The sequence below is a fragment of the Suncus etruscus genome, chromosome 3, assembly GCF_024139225.1.
Source record: "Suncus etruscus isolate mSunEtr1 chromosome 3, mSunEtr1.pri.cur, whole genome shotgun sequence".
NCBI lineage: Eukaryota > Metazoa > Chordata > Mammalia > Eulipotyphla > Soricidae > Suncus > Suncus etruscus.
This window is the reverse complement of record NC_064850.1, coordinates 110,851,186-110,869,873: the sequence shown is the minus strand read 5'-3', so window position 1 is coordinate 110,869,873 and position 18,688 is coordinate 110,851,186. Positions and strand designations below refer to the sequence as shown.

The 18,688-nt window shown below is 46.8% G+C and overlaps 1 protein-coding gene across 1 annotated transcript in view; it reads left to right on the top strand.

The window, feature by feature from the left end:
- The window catches only part of FHIP1A (FHF complex subunit HOOK interacting protein 1A), a 90,410-nt gene that overhangs the window by 63,472 nt on the left and 8,250 nt on the right, over positions 1-18,688 (top strand). The window contains exons 5-9 of the mRNA XM_049770192.1: positions 38-205; positions 5,858-5,937; positions 13,085-13,275; positions 15,098-15,756; positions 15,967-16,336. Of these exons, the coding sequence (XP_049626149.1) occupies positions 38-205; positions 5,858-5,937; positions 13,085-13,275; positions 15,098-15,756; positions 15,967-16,336 (1,468 nt within the window). The remainder of the gene's footprint in view (positions 1-37; positions 206-5,857; positions 5,938-13,084; positions 13,276-15,097; positions 15,757-15,966; positions 16,337-18,688) is intronic.

Genomic DNA, 18,688 nt, shown 5'->3' with positions numbered 1-18,688 from the left:
GTTCACTGTGCTCCCTCTGCTCTGTCATTGACCGCAGGTGACAGTGGAGGAGGTCATGACCACCACAGCATACCTGGACCTTTTTCTGCGCAGCATCTCCGAGCCAGCCCTCCTGCAGATCTTCCTGCGCTTCATCCTGCTGCACCAGCATGAGAACGTCCACATCCTGGACACGCTCACCAGCAGAATCAACACACCCTTCCGGGTGAGTGGGGTGGGGTTTCCACCTGAGCACTTTTTGGTGGGGTTTGACAGGTCAATATTCCCTTTTCTCTTTCCTTTTTCTTTTGTTTTTCTTGTAGCCATTACCTTTTTTTGTTTGTTTGTTTGTTTGTTTTTGTTTTTTTGGGCCACACCCGGCGGTGCTCAGGGGTTACTCTTGGCTGTCTGCTCAGAAATAGCTCCTGGCAGGCACGGGGGACCATATGGGACACCGGGATTCAAACCAAGCACCTTTGGTCCTGGATCGGCTGCTTGCGAGGCAAACGCCACTGTGCTATCTCTCTGGTCCCTAGCCATTACTTTTGGATGGGATGAACAAGGTGCATTTTGCTGCCAGGATCCCCTTGTCAATAAGCACTGACTATCTTTCCCAGGACATTTTTTTTCTCAGTGGCTCTTCATTGGTACTTTTATCAGTAGAACTAGCAGAATGCCCCCAGAGGTGGCAGCATTATGGGTGCAATGGGCTTACACACAGAAAGATCCAAGGAGCCACACTGTATCATGTCTGGGCTCAGAGTTCATCTTCCTGTCCACACATGCTGTGAAAGGGAGTCTGCATGGTTGTGAATGTAGGGATTCATCCCTTAATTCAGAGCTCTTATTCACTTTGAAAACCCTTTGGTATTACTAGCATCCTCTATCACAGATCTCCTCAAACATGAAACTATTATTTGGGGGAAAAACTACTAGCAGTCTAACAATGTATTGCATTGAGTTTGTAATAGCTGTAGTATGTATAGCAAGGAAGAAGGGATAGAGCTATAGCCGAGTGGTTTTTTGTATTTCACTTATTTATAAATCTGAAGTAGAATCTTAAAAGTTGGGATGTAAAAAGTGGTAAGGCTTGAACAGCCACTAATAAAATAACTTAGGGAATATGATGAAAAATCATTAGAAGAATGAAAATGTTATACCAATGCAGAGACAGTAAAAGACAACTAGGGTGTCAATAAAGCATGAGCCATTAAAAACAAAGAAGCAGAATAAATCCAGCAATCATGTAAACAATCGAATGTTTAAATAGGTTGAATACAGCATCAGGGACATTGACTATATTATAGAATAGATTTATAAATTTCAATAGACAAAGTTCATTAGACTGGAGAAAAAAATGAAGTCCAGCACTCTGTGGGAGAAGCATTTTTTTTATTTGTTGTTTTATTCTGGGGCTCAAAGATTAGTTGCTCCTGATTCTGCAATCATGCTTACTTCTGGCAGTACTTGGGAGACAATATGGGCTGCTGGATATTGTACCTGGGTGAACTGCATGCAAGGCTAGCCTCCTACCATCCTACCTGCTATACTATTGCTATAATATAAAGGGAATCTTTCTTTATTCTTTTTTGGGGTCTGGGGGTCATTGCTCAAAGTTATGCAAGGCACACACTCTACCTACCCTACCATCTATCACGCTGGCCCTGTGGGAGAAACACTTTAAATTTAAAGATACCTGCAGCATGAAAGTTAAAATAAAGGGGAAACCTTATGAAAAGAATGACCAAAATAGAGCTGCAGTGGCTATAGGAATAATCACCAAGGTGGCTTTAATCACCGGAGGTGACTTTGTTTGGTTGAACCACACCCACCATGGCTCAGGGCTTACTCCTGGCTCTGTTCTCAAGGATCACTCCTAGCAGGGTTTGGGGACCATACAGGGTTCTGGGGACAGCAGTGTGCTAGGCATATCTAAAGTTGTCCAGTACTTCAATTATTTACCCTCCATAATAGATAGAATGACTACAAGTCAGAAAAGGAAATAAGAGATTTGAGTTACACCCTAGGCAAAGTTTGTAGACTTCTCGGCCCCACAGTTGCAGTAGATCCATTCTTCTCTAGTGCTCAGGGAGCATTCTTTATGACAGACACACAAACTTCATTGTGTTCTGGCCTCTGACATATCTGAACATTCAACTGTCATAGATACTGGACTTTACATCTTTTTTTTTTTTTTTTTTTTTTTTTGGTTTTTGGGTCACACCCGGCAGTGCTCAGGGGTTATTCCTGGCTCCAGGCTCAGAAATTGCTCCTGGCAGGCACAGGGGACCATATGGGGCACCGGGATTCGAACCGATGACCTCCTGCATGAAAGGCAAACGCCTTACCTCCATGCTATCTCTCCGGCCCCCCGGACTTTACATCTTGAATATGCTAGGCTCTGGGTTTGGATCCAATCCCCAGCACTGTGTGGTCTCCAAGGCACCTCCAGCATAACTCTGGGGTCCCTCAGCACCACATCACTGGGGTGGTTGTGAGAGTCCACCTGATCTCACTGGCAAGAATCAAATGGTTCTTGAGAACCATTCAGAGAATTTCAAGGAGCACTGTGAGCTGTCAAAGTGCTGGAATTTACTTTTTGAAGAAGCTGCATAAAGTATTTCTCCCCCACTCCAAAGAAATAAAAACATTGAAATCATTTAAGGTATATTTTCTATTTGCATTGGTGTGAACCGAAATACTATTGACAGAAAGAAAATTCACCATACATGGAAATAAACAACATTGTAATCAATGGGTCACAAGGGAAATAAGATGATGCATTAAGTAAGTAGGAATGAAAATACAACATATCAACATTTATTAAATGTAGTAATAGCATTTATTAGAGAGCAATTCATCATTTTAACCACCTACAAAAAAAAATCAAGAGTAACAAAGCCATAACCTAAACTTCCCCTTTCAGACCCTGGAAAACGGAAATCAAACTCAAAACAACAGGGAAAAAAGAGAAAATGTAGGGCAGTAATAGACATTATTTTTATTTTTATTTTTTTTTTTGGTTTTTGGGCCACACCGAGCTGTGCTCAGGAATTACTCCTGGCTATCTGCTCAGAAATAGCTCCTGGCAGGCATGGGGGACCATATGGGACGCTGGGATTTGAACCAACCACCTTGGGCCCTGCATTGGCTGCTTGCAAGGCAAACGCCGCTGTGCTATCTCTCCGGCCCCAGTAATAGACATTATTGGCATAGGGATTAGAAAAACAGCAGGGAGAATGAACAAAACCAAAAATCTGTTCTTTGAAAAAGGTGACAAAAATTGGGGGCCAGAGTGATAGCCTAGCGGGTAAAGAGTTTGCCTTGCACATAGCTGACTTGGATTTGTTCCTTGGCATTCTGTATGGCTCTCTGAGCCTGCCATGAGTGATTCCTGAGCACAGAGGCAGGAGTAATTAATCCCTGAGTGATGCTGGAAAAGAAAAGAAAAACAATTCAAATACTTTTAGCTACAACACTTTTCCAAAGTGACTGAGGACCATCTTTAGGGGTCTCTAGAACCATGACTGGGGGGATCGAGGGGGTTACAACTGGGTGGACATTCTGTTTCTTCACTTAAAGAAGATGGATTTCTAAGGGGACACTGATTTTTTTGTTTCAAATGGGTGGTAACCAAATACGTTTAGAAACATCTGAACTAGATTAATGAAAAAGTGAGAGGACAGATATGATTAAACTCAGGAAAAAGAGGATTTTTAATTACTGTTGACCTTACAGAAATACAAAATAGTACTACTTTTAGTTAAAAATAACCCTTTTCCTAAAAATAAAATATTACTGTAGGGGCCGGAGAAATAGCATGGAGGTAGGATGTTTGCCTTGCATCAGAAGGATGGTGGTTCGAATCCCGGCATCCCATATGTCCCCTGCACCTGCCAGGAGCGATTTCTGAGTGTAGAGCCAGTAGTAACCCCTGAGCGCTACCAGGTCTGACCTAAAAACAAAACAAAAACAAAAAATTACTGTTAACCTTACAGAAATAAAAAGGGATTACAAGTAAATACTATGAAAAATTATATGCCATGTTATTTTATTAAAAATAAATATTTAAGGGGGTTGGAATGATAGTATAGCAAGCAACATGTTTGCCTTGCACATGGCCAACTTGTGTTCAATCCCTGGCATCCTGTATGGTCCCCTGAGTTAGGAATAACACCTGAGCACTTACAGGTGTGGCCCCCAAACAAAATAAAATATTATTTTAATTTTTATAAAACATAATACTGACCTTATACAAATTTTAAGAAGGCTTATGGGAGAATACTATGAAAATTATATTCCAAACTATAGGAGAGCTTAGGTGAAATGGGCAGAATCTACAAGCACACATACTCCTGGCACTACTTCACAAAATAGAAAATATAGTAATAGAAACTTCCAAGAGGCAGTAGAAATAACTGAAAATCTTTGTGCTTTGCAGAGGGTACCATTAGGTGAAATAAGAGGAAAAGTTTGCCAATTACATGTGATAAGTTACTCATACATAAACTAAAGAATGTGTCTAACTCCATAACAAAAGTAGGTACACTGAGGTGAATTTGCAGTCGTGTCTATCATACTTAGGGAGTACTCTGGTCTGAGGCTGAGACTAGAAAGGAAGATACTGGGAGGACGAGGGCCCAGAGTAATCAAAGACTTGGCTGCATTTTGAAGAATTAGCTGATGGTGGCCTGATCAGGAGGCAAAGAAAGGCTTTCCAGGGATTGGAACAATAGTACAATGGATAAGAACTCACATGCAGCTGTCCCAAGTTTGATCCCTGATACTGTACATGGTCCCCCAGCATCTCACGAAGTGATTCTGAGCACAACTGGGTGTGCCTCCCTACCAGAAGGAACACCCAAACTAATAAGGCTTTTATATATGCAAGATTAGCATGTGCAAGGCAAGATGGATGGGATGGAGATGGTCCTTCTGGTAAGTCCAAGTAGATGCCTCCTGTGAGTATAAGAGTGCTCTGGGCCAGTGCATGATGGTAGTTTCTTATAACCCATCATGGATTTTATTGACCAGATTTAAAGCTATTTCTTCCTGAATGCAGACGGACACTGTGCAAAGAATGAGAGCTTAAAGTGACTTAAGTCTCCAGATAGAATGATGAGACTGGAGCAATAGTACAGCAGGTAGGCCACTTGCCTTGCACATGCCTGACCTGGGTTCCTAGCACCCCAGATGATTCCTCAAACCTACCAGAACTGATCCTTGAGTTCAGAGCCAGGAATAAGCCCTGAGCAAAACCAGGCGTGGTCAAAAAACCTAAAATGGTAAAAGCTTATGTCCTAAAAAGGCCACGATCATTTTTATAACATACTTCCAGTAATCTTCTCTATTTGTCTGTTTATCTTTCCTGCTTTGGAAATCAGGTGGCTTGGATATCGGCATTTAAAAATGGACTTTGTAGAAAAGTTGATAAACACTTTCCCTCTTCACTACAGGAAAAGGAATCCAAAAGATTCTTTTTCCAGGCTAGAGAGGAGCTTTAGTGGGGAGAGTTGGTGTGGCTGTAGGGTATGTTCCTGTAGATTGTGCGTATATAATGTACATTAAATTTTCTGTGTGTGTGTATATGTGTGTGTGTGTGTGTGTGTATTTAGCTTACCAAATATTGGAAACAGGCACAGGTAGGAGCCTAATCCTGTGTAATGGCAGAATTCCAGGCCCGGCCTTTTGAATCAAATCCTGCAGGAGAGCTCAGAGCCCGAGTCCATGTTCTCTCTGGCAGAGCATGTTCTTATCAAAAGTGCTGTAAAGAAAAGAAGGCCGTTTTATTTTGTAACTCTGACTTATTTACCATCTGTCAGGAGACGCACTCCTTCCTTCCGTTCATAACTCGAATGCATGTTCATTGCCTTCTCAGCTGTGCGTGGTGTCCCTGGCGTTATTCAGAACCCTCATCGGTTTGCACTGTGAAGATGTGATGTTACAACTAGTTCTAAGGTGAGTTGCCACCTTTTGTTGGCTTTAATCAAAAGCTTACTCTAAAGCTGTTGCCATTGTATTTCTCTCCAGTAATGTTAGCTGCGTCAGGGTCATGCTTCCAAGGAAGAGAGTCCTCAAGAAATGCAGACTTCCTTTCTGCATTATTTCCCAAGGTTAATGTTAATTTTACTATTAAAACTAGGGTAGGGAACCCAAGGCCCTCTCTGATAATGTAGCTCCTGGAAACATTCAGAAGTGTACTGAGACCTTTTCAGGTCTGTGCTGGAATGATTTTCTCCGAAGTGGCCCATGGAATAAGAAAACAGCTCTTTCAGTAGCAGATGACTTTGCTATTGGATTGTTCCTGCTCTTCGCAGTTCATTCCAGTGAGGACTGTGGATGAGATTCAGGATGGGCTTAGAGGCCCTTTCTCAAGACAGTGCAACAGGAATAGGACAAGGAATTGAAGTCTTGAAAGCCACTTAAAGGCTGGGAGGAAGAGGTGTGTCTGGCAGAAGCACCAGGGTCAAGGACACAGAGGTGGCTGCAGGTGGGAGCCAGGGCTGCCAACAAGCATTAATTTGGTCGTTTGTGGGGACACTCAGGAGCACCAACCCCTGGGCTCAGTGAGGCTTCTTCCTTCAGCCTGTGGGTGGCCTCTGGATTTTCAGTCAGCCCTGCTGCTCCCCTCTCTGCTTCCCTCCTGGGGCAGAAAGATAAAGGGAACAATGGGGCGGGGCCTCTGGCAGGACCCCCCCCCCCACTCACACACACACACACACACAGTTGGGCTTAGTGCTCTGCCCTTGGAAATAAAATTGGAGGATGCAGACACCTAGGGAAACAGAGGGAGACTGGGGTGGCCTCTGGAGTCTAGTTTTTGTTTTTGTCCGGGGTGTGTGTGTGTGGGTGAGCTGGGGACACATCCAGGGATGCTGGAATTTCCCCAGGTTCTGTGCTTGGTGGTCATTCATGGCACAGAGCCTGTGCCTTAACCCCTGTACCATATCTGTAGTCTGTGTTGGGTTTTTGAACACAGCTTTGGACTTTGAGGGTTATGAGGATAAGGGGGGGGGGGGCGGGGATAGAGCAGCAGTGCCACCCAGTAGCTACATAGGAACGTGTGTTCTCAGGCTTCTCTGGATGGATGTGCTAAGTCAGAACTGGGGGTTTAGGCAGAGTTAGCTGGGTGGTGACAGATGCAGGGGCCACAGGCACAGCTGTATTGGGACGAGCAAAGTGACTTGAGGGTGCTAGTTTATGTGCTTCGGGGTAACTGGGCCCCCTGCAAATGAGCCACAGTGGGTAGCAGCAGCAGGCTGGAGAGGGGTTGGCAGTCTGGCCCAGTTGCTTGCTTGGGGGGTACACCAGAAATAGTTGGGGACTATTCTCCACTCTGGGGTTTCCCTTCCTATGCAGCTCCAGGGGACCTTGTGATACAAGGATCGAACCCAGGCCTTCCACTTCCAAGGCCAACTACTAGCCCATCCCCAGCTGTGAGCCGGCTCTGCTCTGTCCTGGGTTTCTGCTAAACCATCACTTATTGCTCTTCAGAGTTTAAAGGAGCGTGTGGATTTTTCAGACTTTGGATCAGGTCATCAGTAACTAATGTTTCAGCAGGAGCAGAGAACAAATCCAGCCATTGAGGAGTCTCCTGGGTTGTCTGGGGGCCTGCACTGGGTCTTTGCCCTGACAGGATTATTGGAGCTGAGCTGACAGAAGGCTTTTGAGCCTGTCAGAGCAGCTTGCTACAGCCTTTGCTGAGGCCAGACCCAGCTTGGGCCTCCCACCTGGGGAAACCTGATGTTCAGTGTTGAATTCCCTTTGAGAGCTGGGGATGATCTTTTCCTCCCGTACACCTCCAAATCTGGTCCTGTGCAGGTGCTGCAGAGCTTCCAGACTTAGGACAGAGGATGGGAACCCTAGGTGGGCAAGCTTGTTGTAGTGTACCACTGTGGGTGAGCATGTCATGCCCTTGGGTCCCCTGGCAAAGCCCTGTCTGTTACTATGAACTACCCTCGGAGGTGTGAGACCCAAGGGCTCTGGTTAGAACACAGACCCGTACTCTAAGCAGGAGATCACCCTAACCAGCTTTGGGTTAAAATATTAGCATGTGAAGATGCTGAGATGGGACTCTAGAACATGTGTGGTGGGCATTGCCTGAGTTCTGGTGGGCCTGAGGGACCCAGAAACAGCACAGCTGTGCTCACATGGTACCAGGAGCTGGAACTTTGCTGCCTTCTGCCCATCACTGATTCCCTTCAGGGGAGCAATTTCTCTGTTTCTCATTCTTCCCTGCCTGGAAACCAGAAAGGAGGAACTGCACTGATACCAGAATGCAGCCCACCTACACAGAAAAGACTGGTGTCTCCCTAAATAGTTATTGCTCCCTTCATCACAGAGTTCACATCTCACAGCACAGACTCTTGAATAAAATCCTCATGACTGACCAGCATGAGGGACCAACTGTTGACTCAGTTCCTTGTCTGCAGCCCTGGGCCCACCCATGCTGTTTTTACCTGGCAAAACCATTGCCTGGATCCATAGATCGATTTATGTGGACCCCCCTTTTTAGAAAAATCACTCAAAGGCCCCTGGAAATCCACTGTCTTAAGTGAACAAACAGAGCCTCATTCCACTTGTACTTGAGGCTATAACAGCCTCCCTGGCCATCCTTGCTGGGAGAAACAGACTAAGTAGCCCATGACCCATAGTCTCCTCTCTAGGACTCCCGCTCCTGTACCCTGAACCTCACCCTCAATTTGCCTCGTGGCTGTGACTCTTTCCTTTACACTGTCCTTGGGGTCCAGCCACACTATGGCTGGTGTCCCCAATGTCCTTCCTATAAGACTGAGCAATCCATCACTGCTCATGTGCCCTTCACTTTATCCAGTCACCTTTGGGTGCTCATTTGGGGCTAAGATCATATCAGAGCCAGCTGTCTTGAGCCTATGAAGGGTTATGATCATGCCTTCAAAATTCTGCAGACAGTACATTGAGTGTGTGTATCCAGAAGTGCAATGGTAGGAATCTACGATAATTTTGTATTATTTTGCAAGCTGTTTTCCATGCCAGCAGCAACATTTTACATGCCTACCAATAACTTATCATGATTTCTCATCCTTGTCAGTATGTGTAGTTTCTGTTAGTCAAAAGTAAGTGTTCACATGACCAGTTTAAAAGGACTGGCAGACTTGAAGAAGAATCAAATATAGCTCTTAAAAGTAAAAACAAACAAACAAAATAATTAAAATGAAAAGTTAAGCATTAGGGGCAAATAATATATAAGGCAAATTGAAAGAAAATCAATGAGCTAGAAGGTAAAAGTTAGGTTTGCAACAGAAAGAAATAAGAGAAAAAATATGAAAACTGGGTCCAGGATGTGGCTGACAGTGGCAGAGCACATGTTGTGCACATGTGAGGCCCTGAGTTTGATCCCTAAACCACAATGGCCCTCCATTCCTTTGGACTACAACCCTCATAGTTCTGAGCAGTTTGGGACCCACACATCATTCAGAACTGACCCAAACTTCCCCAGTGTTTCTGCATGTAGCCCTTTGTCAAAAACAGTAAAAATAAGGCTCTGAACAGTGGAAGTGGGAAGGATGGGAGCTGACATGCCCAGGGGTCCAGGATCTTCCCAGTGGTGCAGCATTTGCCTTTACATGTGAGACTCTGAAGTCAGTTCTTAGCATTGCCAGAACAAAGCATCTGCCTTTCTGTGTAGGGTCCTGAGTTCAGTTCTCAACATTGCTGGATCAAGAGAAGATGTGACCAGCTGCTACCTCACGGGGTTTGTTGAGATTTTGGAATTGGCTGCCTCACACTTTTTGGCAAAGGATTGGTGGCATTATATTTGTGGGAATGTTTTGAAACACTGCACATTTAAAGTAGGGAAACTTTTCAGAAAGTGTATTTTAGGAGGTTTTTGTTTTGTTTTGGGGCCACACTTGGTGGTGCTCAGGGATTAGTCCTGTGGTGAGTTCTGGAGAACATGTGGGATGTCAGGGATGGAACCAGGATGTCAGGGATGCAAGGCAAGAACCCTACCCACCATTTTATCTCTCAGAAAGCATCTTTTAAACTAATAAGACCCTCTTTTCTGATTCATAGTCTGTGCAAAGCAGAAGGCAGTGTGAAATCCTTGTTCTTCTGGTCATTTAAGCTTTATTTTAAGGGATGTCAAATTAATTCACATCCTTTGTGTTGTTGCCCTGGAGCCATTCGAATGTGCATGATAAACTGGTAGGTCTGAGAGGCAACAGAGCAGTGAAGATTATGTGAATCTTTTTAATGAAGTTGTTATGTGATAAATAATTAGATCAGTTTTTATTGGAGCCCAAATATTTTCTTCTTTTGTTGCTGTTTTTATTGTTTTATTTTGTTTGGTCAAAAGGGAGCCCACTGGTGATTCTCAGCTAATGGGATGGAAGCCTGGGCTCAAGACCCCAAGGATACAATTATGCTGATGCTGCCCAGACCCTCCCTGAAATGACAGGGGTAGGGGAGATTCCCCTCAGTCGTGGTTGAGGCCACCAGAGTTCCCCCCCAGCAGTGCTCAGGGACCATGCAGTGCCTGACATCAAACTCAGGTCAGGTTGGGTGTCTGCTAGGCATTTCTGGCCTGTGGATACTCTTAAGTATCACAATACTCTTAAATATTGACATTTCAAAGCCTTTATCCCATTGTAACCAGACTGTTTCTTTAATTTAGAGAAATGTCAGAGGAGCAGTTAAAAGAAGGCACCCCAAGGCGAGAGGTGCTGGCAGTGAGAAATTGTCTGCTGGGGTTGTGGCATAGCATGGGCCAAGGGCAGGCAGGCAGGGATGCTGGGAGTGGCAAGAGGACAGATCCCAGCCAGGGGCCAGTATTCTAGTGCAGGTGGAGTTTTATTCTTACTATCAGATGGCCATTTCTGAATGACCAGGTTAGGGAGCTATCCTATTGTCCTATAGGGTCTGCATTGCCTGTTGCAGCAAGACAGAGTGACAGTGTGTCATCGAGCTTTCCCTTTGGTCTAGGAAGTCAGTCTCCAGGAGAGCGGGCAGAGGCTGAGCAAGTCAGCCTAAGTAAGAACAGAAGAAACAGGGTCAGCCCCCCCCCCCTGAAAACAATCTTTTTGAAATTCTCACATTGCTGCCTAGATTTTTGCCTCTTGGTGCACTCTGGAGGCTGTTATCAGCAGCATATAAAAAGCACTTGGGTTCTTTCATTTTTCTTCCCTCTTCTGTTTTGCTAGTTTGTCAGCATGGTAACAGGCAGTCTATCTACTTTGTTATTGATTGGTTGTCAGGGAATTGTTTCAGAATGATGATGATTTATTTTAATGAGTGATATCGAGGAAAATAGCAAACAGACTCTGGCTGCAGAGGGCTGGAACAGTAATGAATAAGGGGAGGGCAGGGTTTCTTTTTCCTTCTATATTATGGGATGGCTTTGAGTAATTTGGGTCTTTAAAATCATATTTATGAGCCTTTGATTCTTTTTACCGCTTCCTGAATTTAAACAGAGTCCCTAAACAATGTAAGTTGGGATAAATGAAAAAGATAGCCTGATGACAGATACCTGTGCGGAATTCTTATGTGCATCTTTCACTATCAACAGCTACTTCATTTTTATTTTTGACATCTAGAGAGCTTCGGCCATTCTTCCTGTCCTCATCCTTCCCTGTAATTAATGGAAAGACAGGGGTCAATGTCGGTTTCTCCTCGTTCCTCTGGGATCATCCTTTATTTTAAAGGCATAGTAGAAGTGCTGCTTTGAATACAGGAGGGTAATTCATTCGCAAAGACTTTTCCCCATTTCCAGTTTCATAGACCATCTCCTGTAGCCAGTATTGGATCTCTAACTCTCTCTCTCTCTCTCTCTCTCTCTCTCTCTCTCTCTCTCTCTCTCTCCCTCTCTCTCCCTTTCTCCCTCCCTCCCTCCCTCCTTCTCTCTCTCCCTTTCTCCCTTTCTCCCTCCCTCCCTCCTTCTCTCTCTCTCTCTCTCTCTCTCTCTCTCTCTCTCTCTCTCCTCCCTCTCTCTCTCTCTCTGATTTGCTCAGAAGAAAGTTCTTGGTTTCCACTGAAAACACAAACTTGCAGAGTTGCAAATTTCCAATAACTCTTTATTCTAATGTAATTTTAAGCTATCCCACTGGTGATATTTGATAAATACTTTTATTAGATTTGATCCAGTGTTCTTTTTTTAATATTTCAAACAAAGAGTGGAAATCTATGTATATGGAATTAAATCATGAAATATGCTTGGCTGAATCTGCAAGTAGTCATTGAGTTTTTGTGGTATATAAAAGCATTCAAAGCAGTTTATTCTTGAATAATTAATGACAGAAATAGAGCTATAATGCATCTTATGTAATCCCAGCTTCCCTCAGCCTAGCTTCTGGGATGGGGATCAGAGTCATTCTTCACCTGAGACCCCTGTCCCTGACAGGGCATCAGCTGTTACCCCCTGGGACTCCATAGTAGGGGTCTAATCTGTGGCCACCAGAGTCCAATGGCTGGTGCTGCCTCATTCTTGTCCCTAATGGGTCTTTTTAAGTACAGGGGTGCAAGGGGCTGAGTCCTCCAGAGTGAAGAGGTGTGGGAGGCTGGGTCCTTATGAGCACAGTGGTGTGAGCCTTGGGTCCTCAAGTGCAGGGATATAGGGGTTTAGGTCCTCCTGAGAGCATAGGTGCAGAGGTCTAGGTTCTTCTTAGTGTAGGGATGCAGGGCTTTTGGTCCTCCTGAATGCAGGGATGTAGGGGCTGAGTTTTGTATGCAAGGTGTGCAAGGGAGGGAGTGCTTTCATCCATAGAGTAGGGAAACAAAGGTATGGGTCCTCCTTAGTGCAGGAGTGCAGAGGGATGGGTCCTCCTGCTTGCAGGGATGTGGGGTGCTGAGTTCTGGGTACAATCCCCATGAGTGCAGGGGTGCTGAAGAACATGCCCTTTCCATGCCCCCTGGTCCCTCCAGTTGTGCTTCTGATCCCCACAGAGACCCTCTCAGAATGAGTTTTTTCACTGTGAGCCCCCCCCCTTCCTCCTAGGATGCCACATATGGAGACTGGGACAGCTGGAACTTTGGTGCTGCTAGCACTGTGAGACTGAGCATGGTGAAGGGCAGGGTTGAAGGGTGTTGGCAGTGGGGAAACTGAGGTACCAGACTCCCTTTGTCCTTGCAGGTACCTGATTCCTTGCAACCACATGATGCTGAGCCAGAGGTGGGCCGTAAAGGAGAGAGACTGCTACTCTGTGTCCGCCGCCAGGCTGCTCGCGCTCACCCCGGTCTGCTGTTCCAGTGGGATCACCGTGACACTGGGCAACCAGGAGCGGGATTATATTCTCTGGTCCAGGTGCTCACAGGAGAGCGCAGGTAGGAGCTTCCTTGTAGAGAAGGGCCTCAACTTGCCCTCTGGGAAAGGGGCAGAAGGCAGCAAGTCTCACCCTCAGGGATGACCCCGGACCTCTAATGCATATTGAGTTCAAAAAGGAAAACACCCACCAGCCTTTCTTCTCAAGGAGCAGGGTGAAGGGCTGGCAGATGCTCAGCGCCCACCCTCCGAAGCTGGAGCCCTGGGATGTGGACTCAGCACAGAGGGAGGAGGGAGCGGGGATGGGTTGAGCCAAGGTTTGGAATCTTCACTGGGCTCCTTCCAGAACAAAATCTAAACATTTTTTTAAAACGTTTTTTAAACATTCACAAAAATGTTTTTAAATTAAGGCACCGGTAATTTTCCAGAGTGATTTCTGACTGAGTTTAAGGCATACAGATTTCTATACCGCTTCCACCACTCGACTCTCATCTATAATGTAGACCCTACCTCAAAGAGTTGGGGTGTGAGGACAGTCGAAAGGAGCACCCCATGCTGGGCTCTCCTCATCTCAGCCAAGGAGTTCCTCCTGCTTTAAGGGGTGTTCTTGGCACTCTCCACTCTGGAAAAGTTCTCATCTCTTATACACCCCCCTTTCTCTCTTCCTCCTCTTCTCTTCCTCCCTTAACATATTCCCTTAATAAAATTTTACTGGAGCTAGAACCATAGCAGTAAGGCATTTGCCTTGCATGTAACCAACCCAGAATAGACCCGGGTTTGATCCCTGGATCCCATATGGAACCCTGAATCTGCCAGGAGTGATTTCTGAGTGTAGAGGCAGGAATAACCACTGAGTGCCCTGGGTGTGGCCCAAATGCCCAAAATAAAAATAAATAAAAATAAATAAAATTTTTACTACAGTGCCCAAGTGAAAGTACAGCAGACAGGAACTTCCTTTGTAGCTGACCTGGGTTTAATTGCAGCACTCCATTTGTTCCTCTAGTCAATGGCAATACTTGAGTACAGAGTCAGAAGTAAACACGTGCGCGTGCGCGCTTTTGGAAGACTTTCTGGCACTTAGTGCTACAAAACTATCACCAGGGATTGTGTCATGTTTATTTTTTGTCATTTTATTTAAAGTGGCTATTTTAAGAAAGAGAGCCTCTTAGGGGGTATAGCTGTGAAAATGAATCGCACTTATGCTGCTCACCTGGAAACAGGTCTCCTTAAAGAGTCCTTCTGGCCCAGCAGGGCAGAGATATAGGTGACAGGGAGACTAGAAACAAGCAAGTGTGATGCCATCGCCTGCATTTCAGCTGCTGTGAAGTGACTCGCAGGTGAGCTGTGGCCCTAATGGGGTGCTTTTATGCCACCTAGCCTTAGTTTTTCCCTCTGTATCTGAAGAAAGTACCTTGGAACTGAGTGCTCGTAGTGACTCTGTGCTCCTGCATGGATAAAGCAATTGCTTCTGAAGCAGGGATTTTAGAAATGGTAGAGATTTGTGCATCTTTGAGTTTCTTTTTCTCTAAAGGAAAAATCAAAACCTGAACACAGATCTTTGCACAGCCACTTCATATATAGAACTGGCAGCCTCTGAGTTTAGAATGGCCAGTGTTTGCCCAGAAAATACCTGACCTTCTCCCCCCAGCCCTCAAATGTGACTTTTCAACACCCAGAAACCGTTCACTGAACACATCCAATACATGCTTCCACTTAGGGTTCCCCTGAAGAAGGTTTAGAGCCTGGCATCTACATCACCCCTGGCCCCACACAGAAGAAATCTTGTAATGACCGAAGCCAGGTCAGGAGTAGATGAGTTGTAACAGCGGCCTCCCGAGCCACACCCTGTCCCCCACCCCACCCTCTGACACGTCTCTTCCACAGGGTTCTCGGAGGAGCCCCCAGTGCGGAGCTGCGGCCCGGCCGCCTGCATCGTGGAATATGGCCGTGCCCTGGACATCAGCTACTTGCAGTACCTGTGGGAGGCGCACACGAGCATCCTGCGCTGTATGCGGGCCTGCCGTGTGTGGTCTGCCCGATACGACGGTGACAGCCCAAAGCCCGATGCCAGCGCCACTGCAGGGCGTTCGAAGCAGCCTCCGGGAAACTCCGAGGCCTGCCCAGCACCCCGCAAGGACAAGGCCCACACCGAGCTGGAGTGGGATGACAGCTATGACGCGGGCATGTCTTCTGGAACTCCGGCCGACCAGCCGGAGCCTCCTGCCCCCCCAGCCCCAGTGGAGCCCCCCAAGCACATTCAGGAGCTGAAGAGGAATGCCCTTCTGCTTTTCAGGGGCGCCTACATCGAGGAGTCGGACTTCCAGGATGACGTGATGGTGTACAGGTTGTGTGCTCAGAAGGATGTGCAGGAAACTGCTGTGCCCCCGCCACCAGGCCCTGCCACTGACAATGGCCCTTTGTCCAGCCCCCCTCCAGAAGCAGGGTTAGGGGAAGAGGACCAGAGTGACCCTTCAGACCTGTCACCAAATGAGGCCATGGAGATGGGACCTGAAGGAGCATCTGGGTGCAATGTGGAGTTAGCAGCCTCTATCACTGAGGCTGAGCCCCAGACACACCCCGATGCTGCAGGCCCAAAGGATAAAAATCTCATTACCCAGCACCCCATGGCCTTGGGCCCAGAGGGAGAAGATCTCACAGCCCAGCACCCCACAGCTGTGGGCCCAGATGGCGAAGATCTCATTGCCCAACATCCTATGTCAGTGAGTCCAGAGGGTGAAGTTCTCATTGTCCAGGACCCCATTGCCCTGAGCTCAGAAGGGGGAGATCTCATTGCCCAGCACCCCACAACCGAGAACCCAAATGGAGGAGATCTCCTCGCCCAGTATGACCAGATCATCAAAGAGCTGGATTCCGTCCCCGAGGGCTTGATGGAAGCAGATTTCTCCTCTGTTGATCCCTTGCTGCTCACGGTGGAGCAGGAGCAGGAGGTAAGCAGCAAAGCCGAGGAGGAGAGGAAGGCACTGGAAGAGGAGGAGGACAACTTTGACTCCTTGATCGCGGAGCCGCCTGCCTTGGACAAGCTGGCATCCCCATTCGGGGTGAGAGATGACACTGCCTCTGCTGGCCACCAGCCTCCTAGGACTCAGAACACCCCGTTCACAGGTGATGAGCTTAACTGAGGTTTCTGCTTTACAGCATGTGCACCCACTTGGCAAGAGGAAGGCCAAGTAGGTGGCATCGAGGAGCTCTGCCAGCTCCCTGAGCCAGGCCAGGTCTATAAGGAGCAAAGAGTCTATGGTTTGATTTCATCTGATCCTGTCATTCTGCCAATGAGTCTCTGTCTCTTTGTTCCAGCAAATTAGAGGTTAAATTGCAGAGCATTAGTTCAGTCCTTTTCCTTGCTTTGTTGGAAACTAGTAGTACTGTTGAACCACATAAGAAATCCGGTTTCATATTTAATAGCCTTGTCTCCTTTAGTCTGACTTACTTTTTCTTGCCTCCTATATATATTTTATTCTTTTGGTTTTTAGACACCAGGCAGCTCTCTGGCTCTGCACTCAGAAATTTCTCCTGGTAGGCTCAAGGGACCATATGGGGTGCCCAGAATTGAACCCGGATTGGCTGCATGCAAGTGAAACTCCCGCTGTGCTATTCCGGCTCCAGCTCCTATATCAGAAAGATTACATGTAAAGACTCTATTTTTATATCAGAAAGATTACAGGGGGCCCCAGAGAGATAGCACAGCAGCGTTTGCCTTGCAAGCAGCCGATCCAGGACCAAAGGTGGTTGGTTCGAATCCCGGTGTCCCATATGGTCCCCCGTGCCTGCCAGGAGCTATTTCTGAGCAGACAGCCAGGAGGAACCCCTGAGCACCGCCGTGTGTGGCCCAAAAACCAAAAAAAAAAAAAAAAAAAAAAAAGAAAAAAAGAAAAAAAAAAGATTACAGGGGTCATAGAGATAGTAAAGTGGGTAAGACACTTGCCTTCCATGTGGCCAACTCCAGTTCAGTTCCCCACACTACATATGCACCCCAGAACACTGCCAAGAGTGATCCCTGAGCAGATAATCAGGAGTAAGTCCTGAGCATGACTGGATGTGGACTAATCATCAAAATAAACATTAAAAATTACTTCAAAACATAATTTTTAAAAATTCCAGTGCCCCCCTCCCATTCATATGCTCCATTAGGGTACAGGTAGGTGTTGGCTCCTGTTCTCTGTTCTTTTCCAGTGAAGGGCTCCTGGGAAGACACAGCATGACAGAATAGGCAGGAGTGTGGGTGAGGGGAACTGGGTGAGGAGGCTGCACATCAGGGTGAGGGTGGGATGGGTGGGATAAGGTGGGGGGGGCAGTGGGCGAGGCGGGTCATCACGGATGACAGTTAAGTACTGTGTGGATTTGAGAATGAGTGCACAGAGTGGAGAGACAAAGAAGTTTCCAGAAGTTTGGGGAAGGCTGGAGAAGGGCCCTCTGTGGTGCCTGGAGGCACAGAGCTGGCACCACAGTGCCCTGGAGTCAGGCCTGGGGAACCCTGTTGCTGGCACTCATGGGAATAGGGTCCAAGTTCCTCTCACAGACCACCTGAGCCTCCACTGGGCCAGCAGGGAGGGAGAATGTGGTGAGGAGTGAACAGAGTCCTGTCACCCCTCCCCCCATGAGCAGATTCTGTTTATAGCTTCTGGCCAGCCTCAGAGGAAGAATGTGATTTGCAAGGTGCTCCTCCACCCACTGCAGTGCCCGTTTGCCTCTTTATCCAGTTATCCTAGGGACAGAGCTGCTCATCCCAGAGTGGAAAGGGAGGTTCTAGTGGACTTTGTTTCAGTGTGACTGGGTTTTCATTAAAATCCCATCAGTTGGTTAGTTTTAAGTCAAGAGGCTGAAGCAATCTTCTGCTCACTAAGGGGAGGGCAGAGGTTGATGGAAGAGGGAGCTCGGCCATTTAAAAGGGGGTGCAGAGTGAAAGGGGCAGAAGTGACCCTGCACCCACAGTTTTGTGAGTGTCTCCCCCCCCCCCCAGTCATGCTCAATCAACAGGAACTCCCAATTGGCAGAGTTCTTCGAGGCATTAGGGCGAATGAATGGTGCTTTCTTGATTCTTTCTCTTGAGGGCCCCCTTCCCCCCCATGGCAGTTTGGGAGTCACTTGGGGATAAAGACAGTACAGGGACTGAGGCACTTGCTTTGCACGTGGTTTGTTGTATTAATTTTTAATTATAAAGGCTTAGTGTTGTGGATGGTGAGGCCTTTCTCGGCTCAGCGCCTGCAGCCCCTTTGGCTGGTAGGTCTGTAGGTTCAGGATAACAGCAAAGAAATGATCCACAGCAGTCAGATGAAGTTTCAGGAGATATCCAGCTTTATTACATGGTCCTAACCGCCATGTTAATATTTTTCACATGCCTTCTAAGCTAAGCAACCTCCTTCCTGCTCCTCCATGATTCTTCCTGTGTCCAACCTCCTTCTTCCCCCCAGGCAACCCCTTAATTGTCAACCAAAGACCCCTCCCAGCTGTGACTGG